General features: G+C 41.8%; 1 protein-coding gene across 5 annotated transcripts in view; it reads left to right on the forward strand.

Moving 5' to 3' along the window:
* UNC80 (unc-80 subunit of NALCN channel complex) overlaps positions 1 to 24755 on the forward strand; it is a 132173-nt gene that overhangs the window by 81962 nt on the left and 25456 nt on the right. For all 5 annotated transcript variants that reach the window (XM_086465166.1, XM_086465167.1, XM_086465169.1 and 2 more), the window contains 16 exons: positions 813 to 913; positions 2343 to 2429; positions 3228 to 3411; positions 4065 to 4159; positions 5067 to 5156; positions 5558 to 5659; positions 8760 to 8940; positions 9883 to 10151; positions 12871 to 13005; positions 13765 to 13903; positions 15577 to 15673; positions 16370 to 16540; positions 16754 to 16846; positions 19063 to 19098; positions 20234 to 20452; positions 24408 to 24608. In XM_086465166.1, coding sequence (XP_086321292.1) covers positions 813 to 913; positions 2343 to 2429; positions 3228 to 3411; positions 4065 to 4159; positions 5067 to 5156; positions 5558 to 5659; positions 8760 to 8940; positions 9883 to 10151; positions 12871 to 13005; positions 13765 to 13903; positions 15577 to 15673; positions 16370 to 16540; positions 16754 to 16846; positions 19063 to 19098; positions 20234 to 20452; positions 24408 to 24608 — 2200 coding nt within the window. The remainder of the gene's footprint in view (positions 1 to 812; positions 914 to 2342; positions 2430 to 3227; positions 3412 to 4064; positions 4160 to 5066; positions 5157 to 5557; positions 5660 to 8759; positions 8941 to 9882; positions 10152 to 12870; positions 13006 to 13764; positions 13904 to 15576; positions 15674 to 16369; positions 16541 to 16753; positions 16847 to 19062; positions 19099 to 20233; positions 20453 to 24407; positions 24609 to 24755) is intronic.

Genomic DNA, 24755 nt, shown 5'->3' on the forward strand with positions numbered 1-24755 from the left:
GAGGTCTATTCCCACCAACATTTCTTTGATCCTATGACAAACGGAAAGCCACCTATACACAACTTGAACATTTTGGTTATGGTCTGTGATGTATTTCTAAAATAATAATGTGGTTTTTTCCATATTTGTTTCTCTAAAATGTTTACAGATGGCAGACTGTTGCCCTTCCTTCCTTTCTCATCACTCATCGTGTCAGCTGATTGCACATTTAACATTCTGTTACATTTTGTATTTGGTTTTGGGTGGATATAGTCACCACCTAAATAATGTATGTGTCATTTGGTGATCAGGAACTGAAAACAAAATAATGAATAATTTTCTGGTTTTATTAATCTTCACAGGATTGTAATTAATTACACTTTGGGGAGTTGATCATCAGCACAATTCCCTGCTGACTATCTAATACTGTTCACCGATACCAGATAAAATCTCTCAATGAATCATCATGAAGTCAAACTGCCATGCATTAACAAAAAAGTACATGAATTTATGTTTTTTAATTGCCAGAATTGTCCATCTGGAGTTGTGAATGCAAATAGCTATTTCTTTATTATCCCTCTGACTACAGTGGTGATGTGCTTCCTGTCATATCACCAGCAGTTAGGGAAGGTTCAAATATTAGCCTTGTTGTTATTGCTTGAGATGACTGCACTGGTGACGAGGAATCCTAGTGCATCGAAGAGGCTCCTGTATGTTTCAGTACGAAACATAGCAATTGTGGCAGAAGGTTAGGAACATTTGTGTCTAAGTGTACCAGTTCAAGGCTTTCCCAAGGGAGACTGTTCTGACCTAGTTTTCTTTCTTTTTTACAGTAAGTGCTGTTGCTCAGCAGGTCCTGTGGAACTGCTTAATTGAAGACCCCTCTACAGTTCTGCGCCATTTCCTTGAGAAGCTCACAATCAGCAACCGACAGGTAAACTCTTCCTTTCCCCAGTGGGTATATGTATTGCTTAGATCAGGGGAGCACAGCTGTAGAATCACTTTGTGGGCATCACTGGAGAAGAACATTTGCTATTACAATGTATCTCAAAGTCTTTTAGGCCATATCATCAGTTGGCTTCAATCTTTGTCCACTGATGTAAATGGGACAAAGCTGATTTACCACCACTAAGGATCTGACTTGCTCTAAGCCAATCTGCTTAGTGAAGCACAACGCTTTCTACCATAGGCAATATTGCCTCCACCCATGCCACTCTCTTCAGTTTCCTCTGCAAGATGGGGGTGACCTTGTGTCTCCCTGGCTTATTAGACTGCTGTCTAGTTCCATGTCTAAGCTTTATGGAAGAAAGGCATACCAGTCCTGGCTGGATGAAAGGCAGCAAGAGTCTCCACACCACTTTCTCAACTGCATACTTGGTGTATGATATCAATACTATCACTGTCCTCATCTTCCAAGCCACACCTAAGAACTGACTACAAAATTCATATTAACAATATTGAGAAAGGCCAGGAAAGGCTGCTTTCTGGTTCCTTGAGTAATCAAGACTCAGTGGCCTCAGTATTCCTGAGATTTCTCAGCCATAGTCCCCAAAGATTCTGTTTAAGTTCAGAGTGTCACTTCTGTTTGTTGAGTATCTTTGAGAAGGAACCTATATGGTGGCCAGCCTCAGAGGCTTCTGAGCTACCATAGTTGGCTGTTTTACCGCCTCTTCATAGGCCTACTACAATCATGAATACAGAACACAGAGAACGGGTATATTTCCTTGGAAGCTTTCAGCACTGTATCTATGGCATGGATTGTCCTATGCATATTCATGCGCATAGCACTAGCTCAAATCTGCTGTGGGTTAAGAGGATGAGAACCATAGAAGAAATTTATGATATAGTCAGTCTATCCTTAGCTGACAGTGAGCTTTCTTCCTCACTACATGCCCTTCCCACCACAAGAAATGCATTAGTCTACATTTAAAGCAGGCAGCCTCTAAAGGAAGAAAAGTTAGATTCTGCCCGCACCTCCTATGCAGCAGCCACAGCTCTTAAATTGAGCTGAACTAGATATCACAGATCATCTAGGTAGTCATTTGTTGTGATAAGCAACACAGGGATTATCACAGGGAGAGGAGTTGCAGAATCAGGGTGCTACAGTCAGTACAAATTGCAATAGGAGGTATTGGCCTCTCTGAGATAAAAAAGAGAGACACTGACCTGGGTGCCATGCCTAGGACCTTATTTTCAGAAATGTGGGAGCGGTCACAAGCATATAGTTCTATTTCGTGCACTGAGAGACAGAGCTGAACAAGGGAGTATGGAAAAATGGGAAGAAACAAAGCCAGAGAGGACAAAAGGGAGAAATCTATTCTCCATTTTGTGATGGAAAGAAAAAACATTTGCTTTTCTTCCAGGATGAGCTGATGTATATGTTAAGGAAGCTTTTGTTGAACATTGGAGACTTCCCTGCCCAGACATCTCATATCCTCTTTAACTACTTGGTGAGTAGCTTGTGGGTCCACTGTGCAGCCCAGAATCTCACCTCTGCCTACATGTGTCCTAAAAAGTTAATGTCACAACCTGCAAGGAAATAAATGCTCTTAACTTTTCCTATATAGCTCATATCTGCTTCTGGCTGTAGGTGCAAGTCACCAGGCTTACACCAGCCTTTCAGTCCTTATAGGGAGAGGAAAAGGAACCTTCTACTTTTTAATTAAACTCCTAAGCAACCTGTCATGAATTTCTGAATTGAACCACAGACAATGAGTTGTAGACCAGTAGAAGGGTCCCAGTGCCAGAAACTTTTAATTATTTTACTAAATTTTGATTCAGAATGTGCTTTGCTCTTGAACAATCCTATTGGAGCAAATCTAGCAGCTTCTTTCAAGATTGTGGAAAATGCATTTGCTGCAGTTAGGAGATAAAACAGACAAGATGTATGCTGCTTCAGAAGCCCTCTTTGGTTGTGAGTTGTCTATGTGGCAGCACACCAGAGCAGAAGGCATAGAAAGTCTCTTACTGCAGAGGTTCTCCCTCTTCGTCATCCACAATGGTTTTTAAGGCTGGGCTGCAACAGTACTTTTTGCCCCCAGCCCTCATCCTCTCTAAAAAAAAAGGAATAATAGTACAGGCAGATTGTTCTGTAGTATATATGAACTTTCAGGTTGTAAGTTTACTGAATTTATCCCTCTGAGTGAAGAAACACAGAAGAACAATATTCTTGTTCTGTGTTTATACAATACTCTGCACAGTTAAAAGAGTATGTATAACCTGATATTCCTCTTTCTTATTACCTGCAGGTAGGACTGATCATGTATTTTGTACGCACTCCATGCGAGTGGGGCATGGATGCCATTTCTGCCACACTTACCTTCCTTTGGGAAGTGGTGGGTTATGTAGAAGGACTCTTCTTCAAGGATCTCAAACAGACTATGAAGAAGGAACAATGTGAAGTGAAGTTGCTGGTGACTGCCTCAATGCCAGGTATAAGAAATGAGTCTTTAAATCTCCTTCACTTCCAAGTTCATGACCCACTCTACAAAAAGGATATGCATCAGAACTGTATCAGAAAAAGACCTGCTACGAATGACTGCATATTCTAAGTTGGTTTTCCTTGAGTTGAGGATTCAGTCAGTAAATTCCACCTTCAGTTCCCTGAGATTCAGAAAGCTGCTTTAAGAGCTCTGAGAAAGTTAATTAGAACAGTCTTTTCAACCCAGAGCTTTGTGCCAGTTGGGCTGTGAATGGCTGGCAGGATCGTCATTGTAAGACCATACCATTCAGACTCCGTTTGATTTGATGCAACCTCTCATTTAAGTTTTGAGAGAGCCCAAGAAGAGCGTGCTGTAAGCCTAGGATATCAGACAAGAGATATCTTGCTGAAAAACAGATTTGACCTTTTAAGTTTGTTCTTTCCTGAGTGGCAGTTGCTGCTAAAGTCAGCTCATCCTTTAGAAACAGATCAATTTCTCATTAACTGTGGAAGTGTGAGACTACCTAATAGATTCCAGACAGTACTGTCATTGCCTGTGTGCCCAGGAATGGATTTTAACTATCACTTTTCCTCCATAAGCAGTCTTTTGAAATTGAGTTAATTAAAGAGGGCAGGGAGAATGCAACTGCTTTTCTTCCTTTAGGAACAAAAACCCTTGTCGTGCATGGACAGAATGAGTGTGACATCCCAACTCAGTTACCAGTCCATGAGGACACACAGTTCGAGGCTCTTCTGAAGGTAGGAGTGAGTTTTTGAGCTGAACAAACTGCTTAATGGTACATTTACCTGTCATAAGTGTATGCCAGCAACACATTCTGCCTGATCATCCTGTTACCGTGTTGGGGAGACTGACAGGCATTTCTGTCTCCCCGTGAGGAGAGCTTGGTTGCAAGAAACAGGATCCCACATTAAATTGTAGAAATGCCCTGACCTCACAGACAGCCAAAACCCCACAAATGCAACTACATTTGAAGACACTGCAGCTTGTTGGGTATTTGCTGTGTACTATCCTTTGGATAAATACATAAATAAATTAAATGTTCAGTTTTATGAACACTAAAGACTAAACAGAATGTTCAAGATCAGAGTGGAAATGATGGTTCAGTAGCCATGATGATATCTTGGGATCTAGGAGTTGTGAGATCAGTTCCCCCTGCTGCCAAAGATTTCCTGGATAGTCTTAACTGAGCCACATAGGAAACAGATTTGTAAAAGTATTCAGTTTGTCCAAGTACGTTAAATTTTAATGGCAATCACACATCTCAGTGCTTTGAATGATGGGAACTTTAGTGTCTCTGTACATCACCTATCACTAAAGTTTGGTAAATACGTAGTATGGAAATGGAAGCTGCAATACCCATGTGGCTAATATAGCCAAATACATGCACTATGGAGACACTGAAATAAGTAACATCAGTCTTCAGGACTGTGATATCAGCATGCCTTGATTATCACAAACATATTCATGTACTTTGTGATTAAAAAAAGAAATTAAGGATTAATGCCAGAACAGTGTACCTGCCTGACTAAGGCATGCAGGTCTGTGCCCTCATACATTATTACCTGATATTCTTCTTTTGGATGTTGTGGTCTTTGTATAAGACAGCTAATAAGTAACAGGATGTTTTTCTTTCTTCCTTTTCAGGAGTGTCTGGAGTTTTTTAACATACCTGAAACACAGTATTCTCATTACTTTTTAATGGATAAGAGATGGAATCTTATTCATTACAACAAGGTAAGGCGAAGGTCAGGTCCAGGTGACTTTGTTCTTTCCACCTTGTCCCTTTTTAAACATCAGGGTTATCTAAAGGAGAATAACCAGCCCATAAATAGACAGAATTCTGTCCTGTGGGTGCCACATCTTGCGTGTTTAGTTGTGTATGGTGAAAGATTGGAGTTTGACAGAAGAGGGAAGAGGCAGAGGTGGAGTCCCTTGTTCTTAAGTCATTAATGTCTAGCTTTCTTAGAAAAGAGCAAATTTCTCTTCTGTTTACGCTCTTCCATGATGCCTGACACTGTCTGAAAACCCTTACCTAAAAGCTTCAGAAAGGGCCAAAGGGCCTTTTATTCAGTTCTGTTGAGTGATGTTGTTACAATTACATTTGTTTGAAATATACTTCTTTCCTTTCCTGGCAGACCTACGTCCGTGACATTTATCCTTTCCGGAGGTCAGTTTCTCCCCAGCTCAACTTGGTGCAGATGCATCCAGAAAAGGGTCAAGAGCTCATTCAGAAGCAGGTATCCTACTGTCACCAAACACCTCTGACCAGAAACAAACCCTGTAAATAAACCTTTCTTTTCCCTTTAAAGGCTTTCACTTATGCGGCATGCAGATAGAGAGCTTTGCTGGAGAAGTAGCAATTGGCATAAAATCTGCCCTGGTGCCATTGGTCAGGTGTACAGTATTTTAGGAGTCAAAGGATGCAATGTGAATTCCCTCCCGCTCTCTCCAGCCCGCTTCTTTTAGGCAGACCTTTTTGCATTCTCCTATACTTGGCCAGAAGAGCTTCAGTTGCCTCAGCTTCGAAAGTTACTTATTCCTTTCTTTGACATGACCTCTGGCTGTGGAGCAGGAATTATCTGTTCTACCTTCCTCTCTGTCCTCTTACGGTTACCTGCCTCTCTTCCTTGTCCTGCTCTCAGATGCTAGTCTTTTACCATAGCCACCCCAAGAGGCACAGCAGTAGCAGTTTTTTCATCAGGGGACTATATCTGCCCTCAGAAGAGCACTGTCCTCACTATCTTCCAGCCCCATGACCTGATAATCTGTCCAATCCTGCTAATATTCTGCAGCTCCCACGTGTTCTCCCTGAGGAACTAAGCCCTAACTAAAGTGGCAGAGTAGTGCCCTTAATGTGCTGCAAGCCACTACAAGTATCATTTCTTTAGACAGTAAGACAATGATGTTGACCTCACCCTACTGGTATAAGCCGCATGCTCTGTTGTCCACAAAAGCAAAGTTGTCTCAGTAGCACAGAGCTGAGTGTTTAGGGAGAAGTTGCTCTAGCTGTATCTGCAAAGGATGATAATAAGCAGGAAATAAAAAGAAAAAAAAAGCAAGGGGGGAGGAATGTGGTTAAACGGCATGAGTTTCGTATTAACAGTTGTATTATTCTAGCCAAAAAACAGCTACTATAGTTGCATTCCTAGCAATGTGAGTGCAGGGGCATGAAAATATCATCAGGAATGGTTATAAAAAGGAGCTATAAAGCTGCTTAAGAGGTATTAGGACCTAAAATAATGGAGAATATAATTAGTGCCATCTCATATGTGTATGATGCAGAATGGGGAAACATTTCATGTGCAGCATTATAAAAATCTGAAATTACTTGGGATCATTTTGGTTGCTTCCCTGACAGAAATTGTTCTCACTCTGGGTCTAGCAGCTGTGTCCCACATATCAAATAAATGAGTCTGATGTGCCTTACGTGACACAAAGAGATTAAAATGTCCTGTCCACATTTGCAATCCACATTTTTCTATATAAAGTACTACAGAAGCCAAAAATCTTTCTAAAGTAAAACTCAAATCAAGCATCTACCAGCCTCTCTATAGTCATGCAAGAAGTTGCTGGACAACAACCAGCTTCAGCAAACAGCACTGTATAGTCAACCCACAGAGCAGCAATCCATGGAAAAGTACTTTCTTTAGTGTTAATTGATTGAGCACCCAATTCTAAGCTGAGTGCACTTCAGAGCAAGGTCATAGGACTGCAGAATGTGGGAGGCTGAGCTTTGTCACATGTTAAGCCACATGCTTCAAGTTTTGGCTTAATCACAGAATCACAGAATGTTAGGGGTTGGAAGGGACCTTGAAAGATCATCTAGTCCAACCCCCCTGCCAGAGCAGGACCACCTAGAGTAGATCACACATCCAGGCAGGTTTTGAATGTCTCCAGTGTAGGAGACTCCACAGCCTCTTTGGGCAGCCTGTTCCAGTGCTCTGTCACCCTCCCAGTGAAAAAGTTTTTCCTTATGTTAACATGGAACCTCCTGCGCTCCAGCTTGCACCCATTGCCCCTTGTCCTGTCATTGGACATCACCGAGAAGAGCCCAGGTCCATTCTCCTGACACTTGCCCTTTACGTATTTATAAACATTGATGAGGTCGCCCCTCAGTCTCCTCCAAGCTAGAGACCCCGCTCCCTCAGCCTTTCGTCATAAGGGAGATGTTCCACCCCCTTAATCATCTTTGTGGCTCTGTGCTGGACTCTTTCAAGCAGTTCCCTGTCCTTCTTGAACTGAGGGGCACAGAACTGGACACACTATTCCAGATGCAATCTCACCAGGGCAGAGTAGAGGGGAACGAGAACCCGAACCCCTCTCGACGTACTGACCACACCCCTTCTAATACACCTCAGGTTGCCATTGGCCTTCTTGGCCACCAGGGCACATTGCTTGGCTCACGGTCATCCTGCTGTTCACCAGGACCCCTCAGGTCCCTTTCCCTTATGCTACTCTCTAACAGGTAGTCCTCAACCTATACTGATACATGGGGTTGTTCTTTCCCAGATGCAAGACTCTACACTTGCCCTTGTTGTATTTCATTAAATTTCTCCCTGCCCAACTATCCCAGTAGCGAAAAGCTGTCTTGAAACTGCTTCTACTACTGAGCATCGCTCTGCCTTATGGTTACTTTTAGCATCATATTTTATAGGTAGCCTGACTAGTCGTACCAGTCAGAAGTTCAAAGGAGGCTGGTAGAATGGAACTCGGTTTTCCAGCTAGTGTAAACCAAAAGCGATAATCTGAAGTCAGCAGGACTTTGCTCATTTGCAATAAATCAGAATCTGGTCTGCTTTGTTTTATTGACTACTTTTCTTTTGCAACTATACACACACTTACTATGGCCAGACTTGAGCCAGCCTCAACCCAGAAGGTAGAAAACAATTCCAACCTTATGTTGACTATAGTCTAAGACTTTCCAGAGAGGAACTGCAACTGTACGGCTTTCAGTTTGGAGCTGGGTTGCCTCTAACCACCTCGGGGCTCACACTGGCAAAGCTTACATTAATCTACAAAAGACCGCATGGCACAGTTGCAAAGTGTCTGACAACCACTCAGGGTCCTCCATAAGACTGAAATAGAAAGTGTTATTAAAATCTCTTTTACAAACATGATCCATCTTTGCGGAGCTAGGATGAAGAATAGTGATCACACGAATTCTAGCAAAAGGGTGCAGCACTAGCCCTGCAAATTTCAACAGGATCCTCTGGGCCAAAAGTGCAGCATCCCTCCCATCAGAGAAAGCCATGGAAGCTAACCTAGAAATGTGCGTATACATTGTAAAGAGCTTTTTGATCAGACTGATTCTGATCCTTGTCTCTTTTTCTCTCTCAGGTGTTCACCCGCAAGCTAGAAGAGGTGGGGCGGGTGTTGTTCCTCATATCGCTGACACAGAAAATCCCTACTGCCCACAAGCAGTCTCATGTATCTATGCTCCAGGAGGACCTCCTCCGCTTGCCTTCATTTCCCCGAAGTGCCATCGATGCTGAGTTCTCACTCTTCAGTGATCCCCAAGGTATGGCTTTTGATAGCTTTCTCTCGTGGTTGTACAGGGCCCAGAAGCTTTCTGTGAGGCACTTGATTTGCCTTAGAAATACATAGGCTTGTAGCATTACTGAAAGCTGATAAATCTCTTCCTATGAAAAATGACACATAGCTGTCGATTTTTAAGCACAACAGCAGAAAGAGCTTTGCTGTTAGAGGTCTCCAGACAAAGCTACTTGCTTTGGACAGAAATGAGAATAAGTTATTATTATATATTACAATCATGCGTGAGACTACAGCTGGAATACTGTGTCCAGTAGCATAACTGCACCTAAAAAGGATTGTTAAGAGTCCTTTGCCATCCACTTTGAGGAAGCAATGGACTTCCAGTGAAGATAGGGCAAATTCTGCAGCAGGGATAAAGAAACAGCCCTCTTTAGAATCTTCGCTCTGAAAGTCAAGTAGGCTTTCCAGCCTGACTTGGGGATTAAAGAGGCCACTGTTGCAGGATGGCAAGCATTGGCAAGTTCTATAACAGGCCCTAAAGGCACTTGCTTTCAGAAGCATTATTGTAACTCTGCATCCATGTCCTCTTATGTGCGGGACACCTGAAGGATAAAAATTCAATATAAATCTACACAGCTATTCAGGTCTTGTGAGGCAGATGATGCATGTACAAGCTCAGATCTGCTTTCACTTTTTAAGAGGTGAATTTCCAACCAGTGGGCAGCAGATTTAATGAGCTGTGTGATACTCATCATTCTTCGTCTTCATGTGTGTTACTTTCAGTCAAGGTTTGCTCAAGCCCTGTGGGTACTTCCAAAAGTATGGGGTGGGTGAAATCACTTTAAAAAGGCAGAACAATGGTCAGTGTTGTGGGACAGTTCTTTGGAGAGGCCTTTGACCCCTGTGAATGTTGTGAGGCTGGCTGTGGTGGACAGAATTGATTACTGTTGCCTTTTCTCCCCCGCAGCTGGGAAAGAGCTCTTTGGTCTGGACACTCTTCAGAAAAGCTTGTGGATTAAGCTGCTGGAGGAGATGTTCCTTGGCATGCCCAGCGAGTTCCCCTGGGGGGATGAGATCATGCTGTTCTTGAACGTCTTCAACGGTGCCCTGATCCTGCACCCTGAGGACAGTGCCTTGTTGAGGCAGTATGCTGCCACAGTCATCAACACAGCTGTGCACTTTAACCACCTCTTCTCCCTCAGCGGGTACCAGTGGGTCCTCCCCAGCATGTTACAGGTGAGCCATTTCCATGACCAATACAAGAGAAGACTCCTGAGCAAGCGCTTTGTTACAGAATGACTGTTAATGGAGAAACTTTAAACTGTGAGTCCTGGTGAGGTCACAGATTTTGGGGGCCCCAACAAGACAACAGATCAGGGTGGGACGGCCCAAGTCAGCATTCCTGAGACTATGTTCCCTTTTCTTCTTGAGTAAATTACTACATTTTCTTTTCTTCTTTACGTTAAGTAAATTAACGTCTGTTTCTCTTACTACGTATTTCCACATAGAGATGTGAAATTTCTGGAAAATCTTTGGAGCTTGGGTCTCCCTCAGTGGTTTTTTCCTCCAGGGATGGCTGAAATGTGGAAAATAGTTGAAACATCTGGGTTTGCTACTTGCTGATTGAAACTAAATTATATTCACTTCTTTAAGTACGGTAATTGCATTACCTGCAATTTAAATAGCAACAGAAAATAACACTAAATGTTTATGAAAAACTGTATGTTGTCTTTTCATGTGAGTAATGACAAATACTGGAAGTGTGAGAGGTGGAGTTTCTCTTCGCTTTGAGGTGTACAAGCATGTCTTTTTTCCTGTTGACATTTGAGAAAAATCAAATACTGAAAATAAATTTTAAAAAAATATAGTTCTTTTACGGACAGAAAGATTATTTCTGCAAGGCTCAAAGACAGTATCTAAATAGAGATTTAGGATTATAATGCCAGTATAGAAAAAACTAGTGTTTCTGTAAAAGAAGCAATGACCATGACATCGCTAAGTATGTTCATTTAACATAGTTAACAGAGTACAATAATTAGGACCAGTGATGAATTTAACTATCTAAATAAACTCTTTAGTAACTGGAAACTCTAATATCATGCTTTGCATGGTTAGGTAAGTATGGATCCAGGTCTGCAGTGCATTGGTTTATTCATTATCAACAAGACATTTTAGAAATAAAATAACTTCTTAACTTAATTTGTAGTACTTGGCAGTAACCATTCAGCCCTATGAAGGACTTTCCCCTCATTTTCACTTTTCATATTGAGAGCAATTAAGTTTTGTAATTGTTTCCTATTCCCCCCTTACCAATTATTGTCAACTACTGAATTAATAAAATACTACTCTTGGGAGGCAAAAAAGCAATTCCAAAAGAAAACCCAAATGTTGGAGATCTTGTTTGTTTTTGCAAACCCTCACATCTCTATTCCAGGCACCCAAGACAGCTGGCTTGTTTTGGCTATCACAAACAAATTAATCTACTGCTTCTGGACTTGAACCAGAATTAATAATAGCTTAATTCCTGGTGCATTCATGCACATACCCCACAGGGCTTTTTTTGTTGCAGGTTCTTCTGCTTTCCTTGGTAAAATGCATATACATTTAATTATTTCCCTCTCCTCAAGTAAAGAAGATGTTGCAAGTGTAACAGGCCATGGTGGTCTACTGTCCTTATAATCATGCTAGAGGCTTCTTATTGCATAAAAGACATATTAATCTCTTCAGCCTGCTAGGCTACTCAGAAGTGGCTACATCTCTGCAGACGTCTTGCACACTAACCATTTTTTAGGAACCTTCAAGAGCCTTATATGGCAATGTGAATTTTGCAATACCATAAAACCTCAGCATTACCTGTTGCCAGCAAATAGCAAGAAAATCCTGCCTACCCCCACCCCAAACCTCCCACAGACTTGTACCAGCAGAGAAGTGCAGATAGGCAATTGAAACAGACAGAAGAAGGAAACACCACGACCTTGTTCCTAATAATTTATACTGTTTACGTAAGTGAGAAACAAATCCCACATCTTTGGCAACACATTGGCTGCATGGTTCAGTGGCCAGCCCTGAAGGAAATGCCACTCTAAAAACCTTAAAATATCTTAAAGTGAGTGGAACTGTCAGTGTGTTGGAGGACAGGCTAGGAGTTAAATTATCTTGGCAAACTGGAGATGTCAGTCTGAAAAAAGGAAAAAAAAAAAAAAAAAACTGATTATGTTGATCAGGTTGGACAAGCGTAGATCCTCACTTATAAATGATCAGCCACATAAATGTGGAAGGGAAAATAGCTGTCTCAGTAGCACTTCTGCAGGACAGAATATTGGAGTTGTTATGGATCTGAAGCTAAACATGAATCAGCAGTTTCCTTCTGTTGAAGAATAAAAAAGAAAAATATCTCAAATGCCATTCTGGGGTGACTATACAGATTTGTGTCTTGTGAAAGAAACATGAACTAATTCTGCTGCTCCAGTCAGCAGCATTCCTGGCTTGAAGTGCTGACTCTGTCCAGCTATGTGCACTGCACCATCATTTAACTGAAGAGACTGCAGGCTGGAATAGGGATATATGTCTAGAAAATATGTCATGTAAGAAAGGACTGAAAGAGCTGAGATCTGATTAACTGAAAAGATGAAGATTGAGGAAGAAAGCACTAACTGACTTCAAACAAGTGTTTCTAGGAAGGAGAGGGAAGGAATCTACCTCTGATACACAGGACAAAAAATAATGGGCTAAAGCTGTGATAAAGAAGGTTCATGCATGACAAACAAACCTTTTTTCTAAGGATAGTTTGTCCCTGAAATGCATTGCCAGGAAGGGTGGTCAAGTCTCCATCTTCAAAAACACGTTGGGCGAACATATCAGGAATGAGAAAGCTGTAGTTGATTCAGTCTGGGGTCAGGAGATGCAGACCCCTTCCACTGGAGTAGTAGTTCCATGTCCTTTTTCATTTGCTCAGGTATACGCTGACTATGAAAGCAACCCACAGTTACGCCAAGCGATTGAGTTTGCGTGCCGCCAGTTCTACGTTCTGCATCGCAAGCCCTTTATTCTGCAGCTGTTTGCAAGTGTGGCCCCTCTCCTGGAGTTCCCTGTGAGTAAAAGCCATTCCCTAGTCTCAGCATGGGGAAGCCTGTGTATGCAGACAGCCCCCCATCAGAGATCACAAAGAGAAACCAGCTGGAGCAGCAGCACAGTTCTTACTGAACATGTGCTTACTGCACTCGGTGCTGCACAGAACCATTTCTTGAACTTACCTCTGCATGCTTCTCTTCATCAGTTGATTGAGCAGGATGCTGACATAATGGACCACTGGTATCCAGGCTAGTAAATGTGGTCTCACTTTGATTTCTTGTGTATAAATAGGTTATAAAAGGACAATAATTATTTGTAATGCTTTAAATGCAAATCCTTTCTTAGAATCCAGCAATAGGAACTTAAAAGCTTAATGTCAAGTTTTAATACGTGTGAACTATAAGACAGGATTAGCCATGTTTTGAAATACTCACTAATTACTTTTTAACTTTTTAGTCAGTTGAAAGAAGTTAATGGAATTTTAATTTGAAGGACTGCCAAATCTAACTGCACATACACTGTAAGCGCACACATCTTTCTCCTTCACAGGGCAGCAAAGATCTGCTCTTTCTGAGAAGTGTGTGCCATTTGCATCCTGTATCCACTGTAGCATCAATCTGTTGAGTCAGGCAAGGCTTATTGTTTGATAGCAGTAAGGCCTTGAACTCCATGTGAGCCCTTTGTCAAAAAAAAATGTTGCCCACATCTCCAGGTAAAGATTCCTGGGATGCACACAGGCCCTCAGAAAATCAGCCACAAATGTCTGTTGTTGAAACAGGACGCTATGAACAATGGAACCAGCAAAGGAGTGTCAGCTCAGTGCCTGTTTGACCTGCTGCAGTCTTTAGAGGGAGATACTCCTGACATTTTGGACATCTTAGAGCTGGTGAAAGCAGAAAAGCCTCTCAAGTCATTAGGTAACAGCAAAGCAACCTTTATTCAGTAATTCTTGTTTGTTGTTTAATGATTCAACATGCATTTAATGCAGCATGATTTGTTCAGGGGCCTTTTCTTCTCCCAGAAGACAGTCATATCTGTTTCTTATGTCTCATGAGGCTTTTAAGGTTGGATTTATCACCATCATCCTTCTGATATTTTCTGCAGGAGGGGAATTACTAATTTATTTTATTCCAAAGCTGCTACTTCTCCGTTGAGCCTGCTAGTCTGAGACTAGCCCCTGGAATTTTGAATTTCATCATGCGTGGGTGAAGAATAAAGATGCCTAATAAACTGTATCATGCTGACAAGCTCAGTGTCATCCTCTCCTCTGCTCCATGTGGGCAGGAAACAAAAGCATCCTCTCCTGTGGGCAGACTGTGACTAGTAAATGATGGTTGCCATTCAGAGGTTCAACAGTGCTGAGTTCTAGGGCGTTGTTGATTTATCACAGAGCAGATGTGTATGTGTCCAGGACATTGTGTTTCTTGACAGTTATCCATGCAATGCAGCATTTAAGAATTTGGATGCTTTGCGATTTGCAGTGAAGAAGTATTTGCTGATTTTTATAAGAATCTTCAACTTATTTTCCAAATTTGCGCTTCCCTTAAATAATACTTATTTTGACAAACTGTGAAGCCTGTCTAGCCTTAGAGTTAAAGCTTTGTTATATACTGATATTTTATGATGATGCGCAATTACATCACAAGTTATAACTTAAAATCGTAAAGAAATGGAAGATAATTCTTCCTCTTTGTAGATTGTAGCAATCATTTATATAAAACCTTTGGGTTTTCTGTGGAGGGTTTTTCAAAGGCATCTCTGAAAATTCCCAAGTGTGTGGTGATGGTGAAACTGTAGATGAGTATGTTGTGTGCCTGGTATTTTCCATATGAAGATCAGAATTTTCTAAAACATCCAACTTCCAAATTCCATTGTTCAAACTGATTTACACGCTTTGGGGCCTTAGCTTTGACTTGGGCTCTTGTATACCAAAGTAACTTCTGAAAACAGGACTGCAGTTGTATTACAAATACTGTTCTTTAGATACTTCAGTTTCTTGGTGCCTGGCACTAATTATCCCCAAAGTAATATTTGTGGTATGGGACTTAAATGCTTTTGAAAATGTTTTCTCAAATCACTAGCAAACCAGACTCACTTTTGTGCTGGTGCCCATGTGGCTACCAGTATAAAAGGGGATTGATTTTTTAGAAGCAAAACTATTTTCTGCCATCGGTGGTGTATCAGCATCATTATTAGTGTAGTGAAAACATCTAGGAAAAAGCAGAGGGAGCATAAAAATTGTCATGAATTTGACATGTGTCCTTCTTGTGTATGAGCTTAGGATTTTGCTTGTGATGGGTGATGTTTGAAATGGGACTCCAGTAGCAGCTTAAGCCTTACGGTCAGCAATGATTTGACCTACTGAAAACTGTTTCTCACCTACTGAGTTCTCGGACGGCAGGGTGCAAGTGCGAGTACAGCATATGTTTCCTTTACACAGACAGATTTTTGTCAAAAATCAGGAGCCTCTTGGGGACTGTTAACTTGAGAAGCAAGCAACTGAAGAGGGGAAAAAGGAAGGAGTGTGCTAGCTCCTTTCATATTCAGTATGTTTGGGTGATAGTCTTCTCATATTGCTTTACTCCCTCAGACTTCTGCTATGGGAATGAAGACTTGACCTTTTCAATCAGTGAAGCCATCAAGCTGTGTGTGACAGTAGTGGCCTATGCTCCTGAATCGTTCAGAAGGTGCTAATCTGTTTTCTTGGTTTGTGCAGAGTCAGAAAAGGCATAAAAACTGCATACGGCATGCGAAAGCAAGGCTGACAAATGGAGGCAGAGGATGCAGAAATGCATTCCAAGCACGGGGCTTCGCTATGAGGCCAAGCCTCTGCCTGTTGATACCTTTCCTAGGGCACCGGCTCCAAACCCTGCCAGCACTAAGCTGGATGGCAGCCTGAGCAGCAATACATAAGCTGTATTTCCAAGCAGGGATCACACTCTGTCTTGCAGGTTTCTGTTGTCAGAGGAGCAACGGAGGGGGAATTGAACGGGGAGAAATAGGCAGCTGGAAAGAACAGGAAGATACAGAGAGAGAGCGAAGGTAAACTGCTAAAGCAAAAAGATTAGTTTCCAAGAGAGAACCAGAGAAGGAAGGAGTCTTTGGAAGGGAAAATAAATGTCTGCAAGTAGATGACATATTCAGAAGACACCCAGAAGTTCAGGTTGTTTTTATTACTATTGTTTCATGCATCAGCTAATTTTCCCCCTGAAGTCTCTGATCCAAGGGTTTCTTTGTCCCAGGACTGCTTATCTAGTGAGAAGCAATGAAATCACAAGGCTAGTGACAGATGCAGAGGTCTTCACATAGAAACTTAAGCCTCTGCCTGATGTGAGTTTCAGAACTGACAAAATAAAACAGACCAAGTATTGGGTTTTTTTCAGCCTCCAGATGCTGATGGTCTTGGAAGCGCTTGTTCCCTGTTACTTGCAGAAACTGAAGCGACAAACCTCTCAAGTGGAGACTGTGACAGCAGCTCGTGAGGAGATTGCTGCTATGGCTGCCCTTGCCACCTCTTTGCAGGCCCTTTTGTACAGTGTAGAAGTTCTCACCAGGTAACCTCCATGGTCCAAAGGTCTGAGCCTGCGTTTGTTTATCATTGTGGGGAGAGGGAGCGCACAGGAGGTCATGATATGCAGCTTAGCTTGAATAATAGTTGAACTTTAGACATGGTAAAATTAGTGCCAAATTTCACCAGATCCTAAACAGTATTTCAGTGCACTGCTTAGATTTAGTCTTTAGTGTGCTATTCCCCTTCCCTTTGCCAGGCCTATGACAGCCCCACAGATGAGTCGATGTGACCAAGGCCATAAAGGAACCACATCAGCAAATCACACCATGTCAGCAGGTGTGAACACCAGGTAAGTCAGTTGGCTTTTCTTTCTCATTTTTCTGAACAGCCTTTTTTTTTTTTTTTTTTTTTTTGAGTAAGGTAACACCTCATTGCTTGGAGTGCTTGGAGCACTTCCTCAGCTGTCTGAAGAAGTGCTCTAGGTGCTGTGAGAGAAGACAGTAAGATAAAAAAAAAGAGCACATAGCCCAGGGCTGCATTTCTGACAGTAACCAAAATCCCCAAGACTAGAATTTCTAGTTTAAAACCATGTGACTAAATAGAAGACCAGGATATTGAAATGGAGGACACCCATCCTAAATGTCTTTTTCTTTGTTTCCCTTTTCGCACTTTAAAGTATACTGACAAAGCAACTATGTCCCTGTTATCTGCTTTGCTTCCTTCTCAGTCCACTGTCAAAGCGACCACTAGGCAGAGCATACTTGGGTAACAGAAGGGCCAGATCCTTCTGGCCTTATTCTGAAAGGGTGAACAGCAGTATGAGCTCAAACTGCATGCCAGTTGAGACTTGCAGAGCCTGGCGCCTCCTCTAGTTTTTTTTCCCTTTCCCGTTTCCTTTTACTTTCCTTATGGACTCCTTCTATCATCTTTACCTCCACATTGGTCTGGGTTGGTTTTTTTTTTGCAATTATAGATAGAAAAGGAGCAGATGGCAGAGAATTTGAGCGAAAGGGAAGAATGACAGGGAATATTTTGTCCTTCTTAAAAAAAAAAAAAAAGCAACACCAAAAAAACTTTGCAGGGGAGAAGAAAATAAGGAAGGAGATGGCACCAGCAGGCTGTAATACTGCTTCTTGGCTGTACTGGACATTCCAGTTAGGCTACTGCAAATTAGACAAGGCCACTGGACAATTTACTCAGTCATAGAGCAAAGGATTTAGAAATCTTGTTACAAAATCCACCCACAAGCATTTGGGATTATGAAAGGTTTCTTTGCAGTACTGATTACTCCTCTGGGCAGCCCTGCCTTCTCCTGGCCAGGCTATGCCTTACTGTGCCTAAGCTCTGCATGTGTGTGCTGACCTGGAAAGGGAATTCTCCCCTAGCAAAAGCTGGAGTAGCTGTTCTTCTGGAGCAGAGTATTTCCTCCGGATTTCTCTTGTCTGTAACAGCTGATAGTAAGTCTGTGCACAGCCAATAGTCTAGTGCAGTACCATGAGCTGTACAGGACTGTAAATCAGGAACACCCTTCTGGCAAGACATACTTTCCAAGTTACTCCCTGTCTTATTTTGTATTGAAGAGAGAGAAATCACTCTCTGCATGGATCATCAAAGGGCTATTACGTCAGTTTATAGATGTGTAGTGTACATATCTCAGTTGGTAACTCCTGGAAATCAGTCTGTTATTCTGTAAGACCGATTCAGGCATGCATGAAACACAGCTTTAACGTTCAATCCTGGATCTGAGAAGCAGGCAAACTCCTTCATGCCCATGTCTGAAACGGATATATGTCATTTACTTCCATTGCAAGATTGCCCAGTCTAAGGAAAATAAGGTGTAATGGAAAGTAGTGCTTTATTATTTGTCTGCTGATTTTGGAGAGCCGTTAATATGTATCTGCTGACACGCAATGTAGAGTCTCCTGATGCTGTGTGACTTAGACATCTTGGTTTACTTTTCCAGATCTTTACGATTATCCAATGATCAGTCTCTGATCCAAAATATTTTTGCACTGCTCCGGGTTTCCTGCCCTTGTTTCTTCTGCTGTGCTATCATTGCAACAGACATCTGCTAGCAACAGCTGGAGTCTCATGTTGGAGAATGATCACTGTTCCAGCCTTGGACATGTTAGCCAAGTGCTGCAGGGTTTGTTAATGCTTTCTCAACAAGAAGTGGCACAAGAAAATGACAATAAACCAAAAAAACCCCACACTGAGGTATTCTTTCAACTAGGTGAGCTCTGGCTTCATGAAACAGACTGAGCACTGGGGTGAAAATCAGTATGAGAAATTGCTTGAAAGAGGCCTGTGGTTTTTAAGCCTGAATTTTTCCTTTCATAACAAGGGCAATAGCTATAGGAATGTGCTGTTTGCTGACAGCTGGGAGGTAAAGGTTATTCAATGTGGTCACTAACTATGTGTAGCCATTGTTCCAGTGACACAAGATACCATTCTGCCCATGGTGAGTATACCACTGGGCTAGAACAGTGTCGCCTTCTTTCAGAAAGGCACAGTTCAGGCACTACTAAGTTGCTGTTTAGAACCACACTGTTTCTGTTCCTCCAGGTACCCAGAACAGGGAGCCAAACTACACTTTATCAGGTACAGTAAAATCTTTTCCCAACATTCCCCTGACATTCCCATTCCCCCTGATGAACTGTTCCCCAGCAGTTTCCAGGTTCACTGGGTCACACCCACTGTTGCTGTGACAGGCAGCCTTTTTTCGGGGGAGAGTAGCAAAGGGTAGCTCATATAGAAATTACTACATTTTTAACAAGATTTTGCAGATTATAATTCTGTCTTGATTTTAAAGACAGGTGTCTGCTGAGGAAGGCAGGAGCCTCCCTTGAAATGGAAAATGCAACTCCCTTCCCTCCAAATTATTATAATTTTCAAATTAAGGGGCCTTCAGGCAAAGATATGGGGAATAGGAACAACAGTTCGTTACTAATATATATATATAAAACACAAGGCAGGAAAAAAAAAAAAAAAAACAACCCACTGGTTTACACTGACAGAGTCAGAAATACAACCTGACACCCAGTTAGGGTGGCAGTAGCAGTCCGATAAGATGGTGGCTGCAGTCCTCCTGAAGTGATGGATGTAGTTCTGTTGAAGCAGCGATCTTGTAAAAGGATCTGATCTTCCTCCGAAGGTCCAGTGATAGGTAGGTAGCTCTTCTCCTCTGGAACTCCAGTGGGGGAAAAAACTCCTCTGGGAATCCAGTGGAAGGCGGCTGCTAGGGTGTTCCAGATCTCAGTTTTTATTTGGCATGGACTGCTTGGCTCCTTCCCCCCGGGCGGAGCATCTCACAATGGGATGGGGAGTCGTGAGGCAGTTCCTTGATGGGCCATTAACAGGAGATAGTCCAGGAGCGAGTTATCTATGGGTCAGGCGATAAGGCATTGTTGTGCCCATTAATAGAAGATAGTCCAGAGGGGGGAGGCAGGGAGCACCGCCTCACCTGGTCTCAACAGCTCCTGAAGATGGTAATAGAATACTTTTTTTGGGGGCACATCTTACACTGTAACCTAGGACAAATTCCGCCCCCTCCCTTTTTTTTTCTTTTTTTCTTTTTTTCTTTTTTTTTTTTTTTTTTTTTATTGCAGATGTGACTATCTTTCTTTTCAATTGTAGCAGAAAGCACCTGTTGCAAAAACAAATTGGAGAGGTGGTTATAATCTATCACTGCTGTTCCACTGCATATAACACTTCCTACTTTTTCTCATTTCTCCAGGGAGAACCTTCACTTACTGGAGGAGGGCCAGGGTCTTCCCCGAGAGGAGCTGGATGAACGAATTGCCAGAGAGGAGTTCAGGAGACCGCGCGAGTCATTACTGAATATCTGCACAGAGTTCTACAAGCACTGTGGTCCAAGGCTGAAGATTTTGCAGAATCTGGCTGGTGAGCCCCGAGTGACTTCTCTGGAACTGCTGGATGTGAAGTCCCACATGAGGTATTCCACAGGCATTCTGCTTTTACTTGCTCATTTCAGGGGGATTCCTTTCTTTTAGCTCTTAATTTTTCATAATAGCAGATAGAATCACTTTTTGGTAGTGTAGTTGCATGTTGCTGTCTGAAACATGCAGAGGTTGTTTTGAATGTTCCTTAGATTGTACCTGATGCTGCTCGTCTGTAAGGAAGGTTTCATATGCTCTCCTCTGGTCTCATTCAGACCCCCATCTCCAGTGGATGAAATAGCTCCATGGGAGCCCATCTGAGACATCAGAAGAAGTTGCAGTGAGGAGCAGAGCGGATAAGGCTGCTTCTGCAGGGCAAGGGGTGGGGAAGCTGCCTAGCTGGCTGAATATGATCTTCATCCTCTCCTGTGCATCAGAACCAGCTGCTAACAAGTGAGAAAGGGAGAGCAACCACTGCACTGTATTGCATAAATGCCTGAAATACAGGGGAGGATGAGGCAGAAGGCATTTACAGGACCACCACCTCGGCGTGGATACAGCAGGAGCACAAGTCTTTTATTAAGGTGCAGCACTGAGCCCAGCTTGCTGGCTGGATGCTCACTGCAAACCATTTCATGTGGTGCTGACCTAGAAGTTGAGGGTAGGGACTTCTAAGCACTTTGGACCTGATTATCTTCTACATGTTTGCTGTTCATGGTAAACCCAAAATAGCGTAAGTTGCTACTAAGAAGTTTGTCCAGATGTAAAAGATTAAAACATCTGGGACAAGAGGGAATGAATCTGATTCTGTTGTCAGTTTTTCATTCATTTTCAGGGGAAAACCCTTTCTCACAGAGTACTCCCTTAGGAAACATAAACTCCTTAGAGTTGTTTCATGATAAGATGAGTCTCAACGAAAACAGCAAAGATACTCTCTAAGTGAGCCACAGTTAGCACTATTCTGACTGGCGCTCATCAGAAGGAAAACTGGGATTAATATGAGGTGGTCCTAGTGTGTCCTTGGCAGAGGGGTCACAGGCAGACAGGTATCTGAATTCTTTTACACGACAGAGAAATACTTCAAGATCATTCTTTGAATAGCTAAATACCAAGAGGCATTTGTTTACAGCCGAAGCCAAATGGTGCTCAGTAGAGTATTAAAGTAAATAGGAAAGATAGCAAAGATTTCTTAGGCTGTTTGGGATTGGTCTCAAAAGTGACTCAGAACCACTTTAACAGTAATTTATCTTGCTCCCTGAACCCCAAGAGGCCATTCTGGCTGTGAATTATTCCTCTTTTTGAGTGTTACACTTTTTTTCTCAGGAATATCCTGTAAAGAAAGATGGTGACAGATCCTAGCAATGCACTGAACAAGCTCTGTTCCTGCCCCTGCACCAAGGAAAACCCTCTAACAGCTCTTCTACCTTTTACATGCATGCTCTGAAAAAAATCGCAAAGCCCCTTAAGTGGCAGATTCTGTCACAATTAGAGATCTTTGGATTCGGGCTGTCTCTATAGAACACAAAATTGTGTTTGACGTTAATTTAGGTCTTGCTTAACAAATGTCTTGTATTTGTATTCCTTTGGAAGTTGTGAGGTGTTTTTTGTTTGGTGTATGTGTTTGCATATGAATTGAATGTTGCTGTTTCTCGCCCCCCCCCCCCCTCTGGCAAACGTTTAATAATTTAGAGGGTAATTTTAAACAAGAGATGTCTGTTTCCACAGACGCGTGTCATTCTTATGTAATGCTTGGCTGCAAACAAACTGAAAACCTGACAGACATGGCTGCTTTTGGAATGCCACTTTCACATTTTTTCCAAGGGACACAAGCCTCAGAAATCAATACATCTTTTTAGTTGCATTACAGACTCCATGACTTTTAGCAATAGAAGCCTGAGATAAGAACTTGAATCTTATGTTAGAAACACAGGTGTGATTCTCAGGAAAGATTATGTCCTTGGTTAGACATGTTGGGTGGTTTTTTTATTTTTTCAATGGGAGCGAGGAATGTGTCCGATGAATAAACTTTATTTAGTGCAGTAAAGTAAGGGGCTTGCTTCTTTTTACTATCCTAGTCTTACATTTGTATGTAACATAAGAATGCTCTAGTGGACTACCCAGAAGTATTTGCAGTTTAACAGTAATGTGGGAACTTAATTTCTACATGTTTTTATATTCCAGAGTAATTGAGTTTAATTGTTCTTAAACTATTTTATGTCCCTGTCTTAGAAGATGAGTTTAACAAACTTAAATCCATATGTGCAAAAGGTGTTATTGGTATATTTTCTGGAAAGGCATTTCTTGTGAGAAGATTTACATGAAGCAGAGTCCTTTTCAAGACAGAAGGTCTTTCATGGTTAAAGGTTACAGCACAAAAACTAAGGGATTGATTTGCAGAAGATAGAGTTGTGCTCTGATTCTTTTATGTCTCCTGGAAAGTGCTAGAAATAACTGCTTTATTGGGCTTGAAACCTGAATTGCTTTATCACAGTTAGCCCTAAAGAGAAGCGAACATCATCTTGATTCTTACATAAGTTCATTTCATTTCATTTCAGTGTACTGACTGACAGGATTTAACTGCTGTGGGAAAAAAACTTAGTTGTAAGTAGAGAGCAAATTTACCAGAATGTGATGTGACAGCCATGGTCTTGGGAGGCTGACAGATGCCATTTCAGAGACTTTAGAAAACAAGACAATATGCTAGTCACTTCAAACAGGGTTCATCTCACCCAATTTTAGCCATTTAAAAGTTAAATATTTAGTTTGCAGAAGTCAAAAAGATCTTTTTGGACCCAATGAAAAGGGAGATGCACATTCAATGAGCTGTTTATCCCAGTACTTCAGGAAGATAAGAATTTCCCAGGTTGCTTATTTCTGCATGAACAGAGCTAGAAGATTAATTGAGACTGATGTCTTAAGTTGGATGAGATGGATCTCGCACTTTCTAATGCATAAGAAAGTTTTCATATACCATTACATGCCACTGACATTGTATTGCCAGAAAGAAGCATAATTATATGATAATTTAAATTTCACAGTGCTTAAGAAAACAGACCTACTCCACAGTAGGAAAAAGTAGTTGTAAAAAGTAATAATAAAGAAATACTGGATAAATAAACACTTTTATAGCACTTTTGGATAATCGGAGGAAATTGTTGCCCTTGATATTACTAGGCAGATTTTAAAGAGAATAGAAGTATGTTCCATTAGTCGAAGGCATTTCAGAAGAAGCCCCCACGACACGAAACGGATTGTACTGTAATCATCCACTACAAAGTCTGTTGATGTTTCAGGGAGTATACAGGTTTCCATCGCTTTTATTAGTAGCTCTTTATTACTTGCCCTTGTCTACCGCAAATATTCAAGTATTTCAGTAGGTCTTTGTCAAACTGCAAGTTAAATGTTGCCATGGTATTTCACAGTCAATACAGAAAATGTCATTGGTGAGGCCATCTGGGAGGGTTAGAAGAAGCAGCAGCCACACAATCTGTAGAGGTGTTAGGAGAAACAAATCAAAGCTGCAGGGAGTAATCATGCAAAGTACATGTTGTGTAAACCTACAGGATGGCACACTATTTTTGAAATTTAACACCTGAAAATTGCACAGTGAAACCTCTTAAAGTGATGACACTGAAAAACAAGCACAAAACCAAACCAAATCACTCATTAATCGACATACTAGTGATGTCAGGACTGTGTTTCACAGGCATTTGCAATGTTGTAATCTTACTGACTGCGCTGGGCTGTGATTCTTGATGTTCCTTTGCTGCATTTAATATGAATGTAAAAATATTCTTTAGACCATTCACGTGTACAGAAATATAAACAGTGATTCCAGCAAAAGAGTCTTAACAGACCAGGAACTGTGGTATCAGGTCTAAGACAGCAGCACATTTGACTTTTGCATCTTTTTCTTTTTACTAGGCTACTGAAGACTTATCTGTTAGTTGATTGGCATGTGTGGAGAAATGCAAGTTGTATCTGTTCCCTCTTAACAAATCCTGCGTTTAGATTGGCAGAAATCGCACATTCCCTGCTGAAGCTGGCACCTTATGACACACAGACGATGGAAAGCCGAGGTCTCCGGCGCTACATCATGGAGATGCTGCCCATCACTGACTGGGCAGCTGAGGCGGTGAGACCTGCCCTTATCCTCATCTTAAAGAGATTGGATCGTATGTTCAATAAAATTCACAAGATGCCTACTCTGAGGTGAGCAGGTATAATGGAAACCCTCTGGGGTCCGTTTCTGATGTTGCAAGCCTTGAAGTGTGGGTATGTCATCTAACTAGACATTCAAGTTCTGTCACGTTGCAGTACACTTTTACAACATATCAGAAAATTAACAGCTGGTTTTAT

Source organism: Leptosomus discolor, chromosome 5 (assembly GCF_034619465.1).
Source record: "Leptosomus discolor isolate bLepDis1 chromosome 5, bLepDis1.hap2, whole genome shotgun sequence".
Lineage (NCBI taxonomy): Eukaryota > Metazoa > Chordata > Aves > Leptosomiformes > Leptosomidae > Leptosomus > Leptosomus discolor.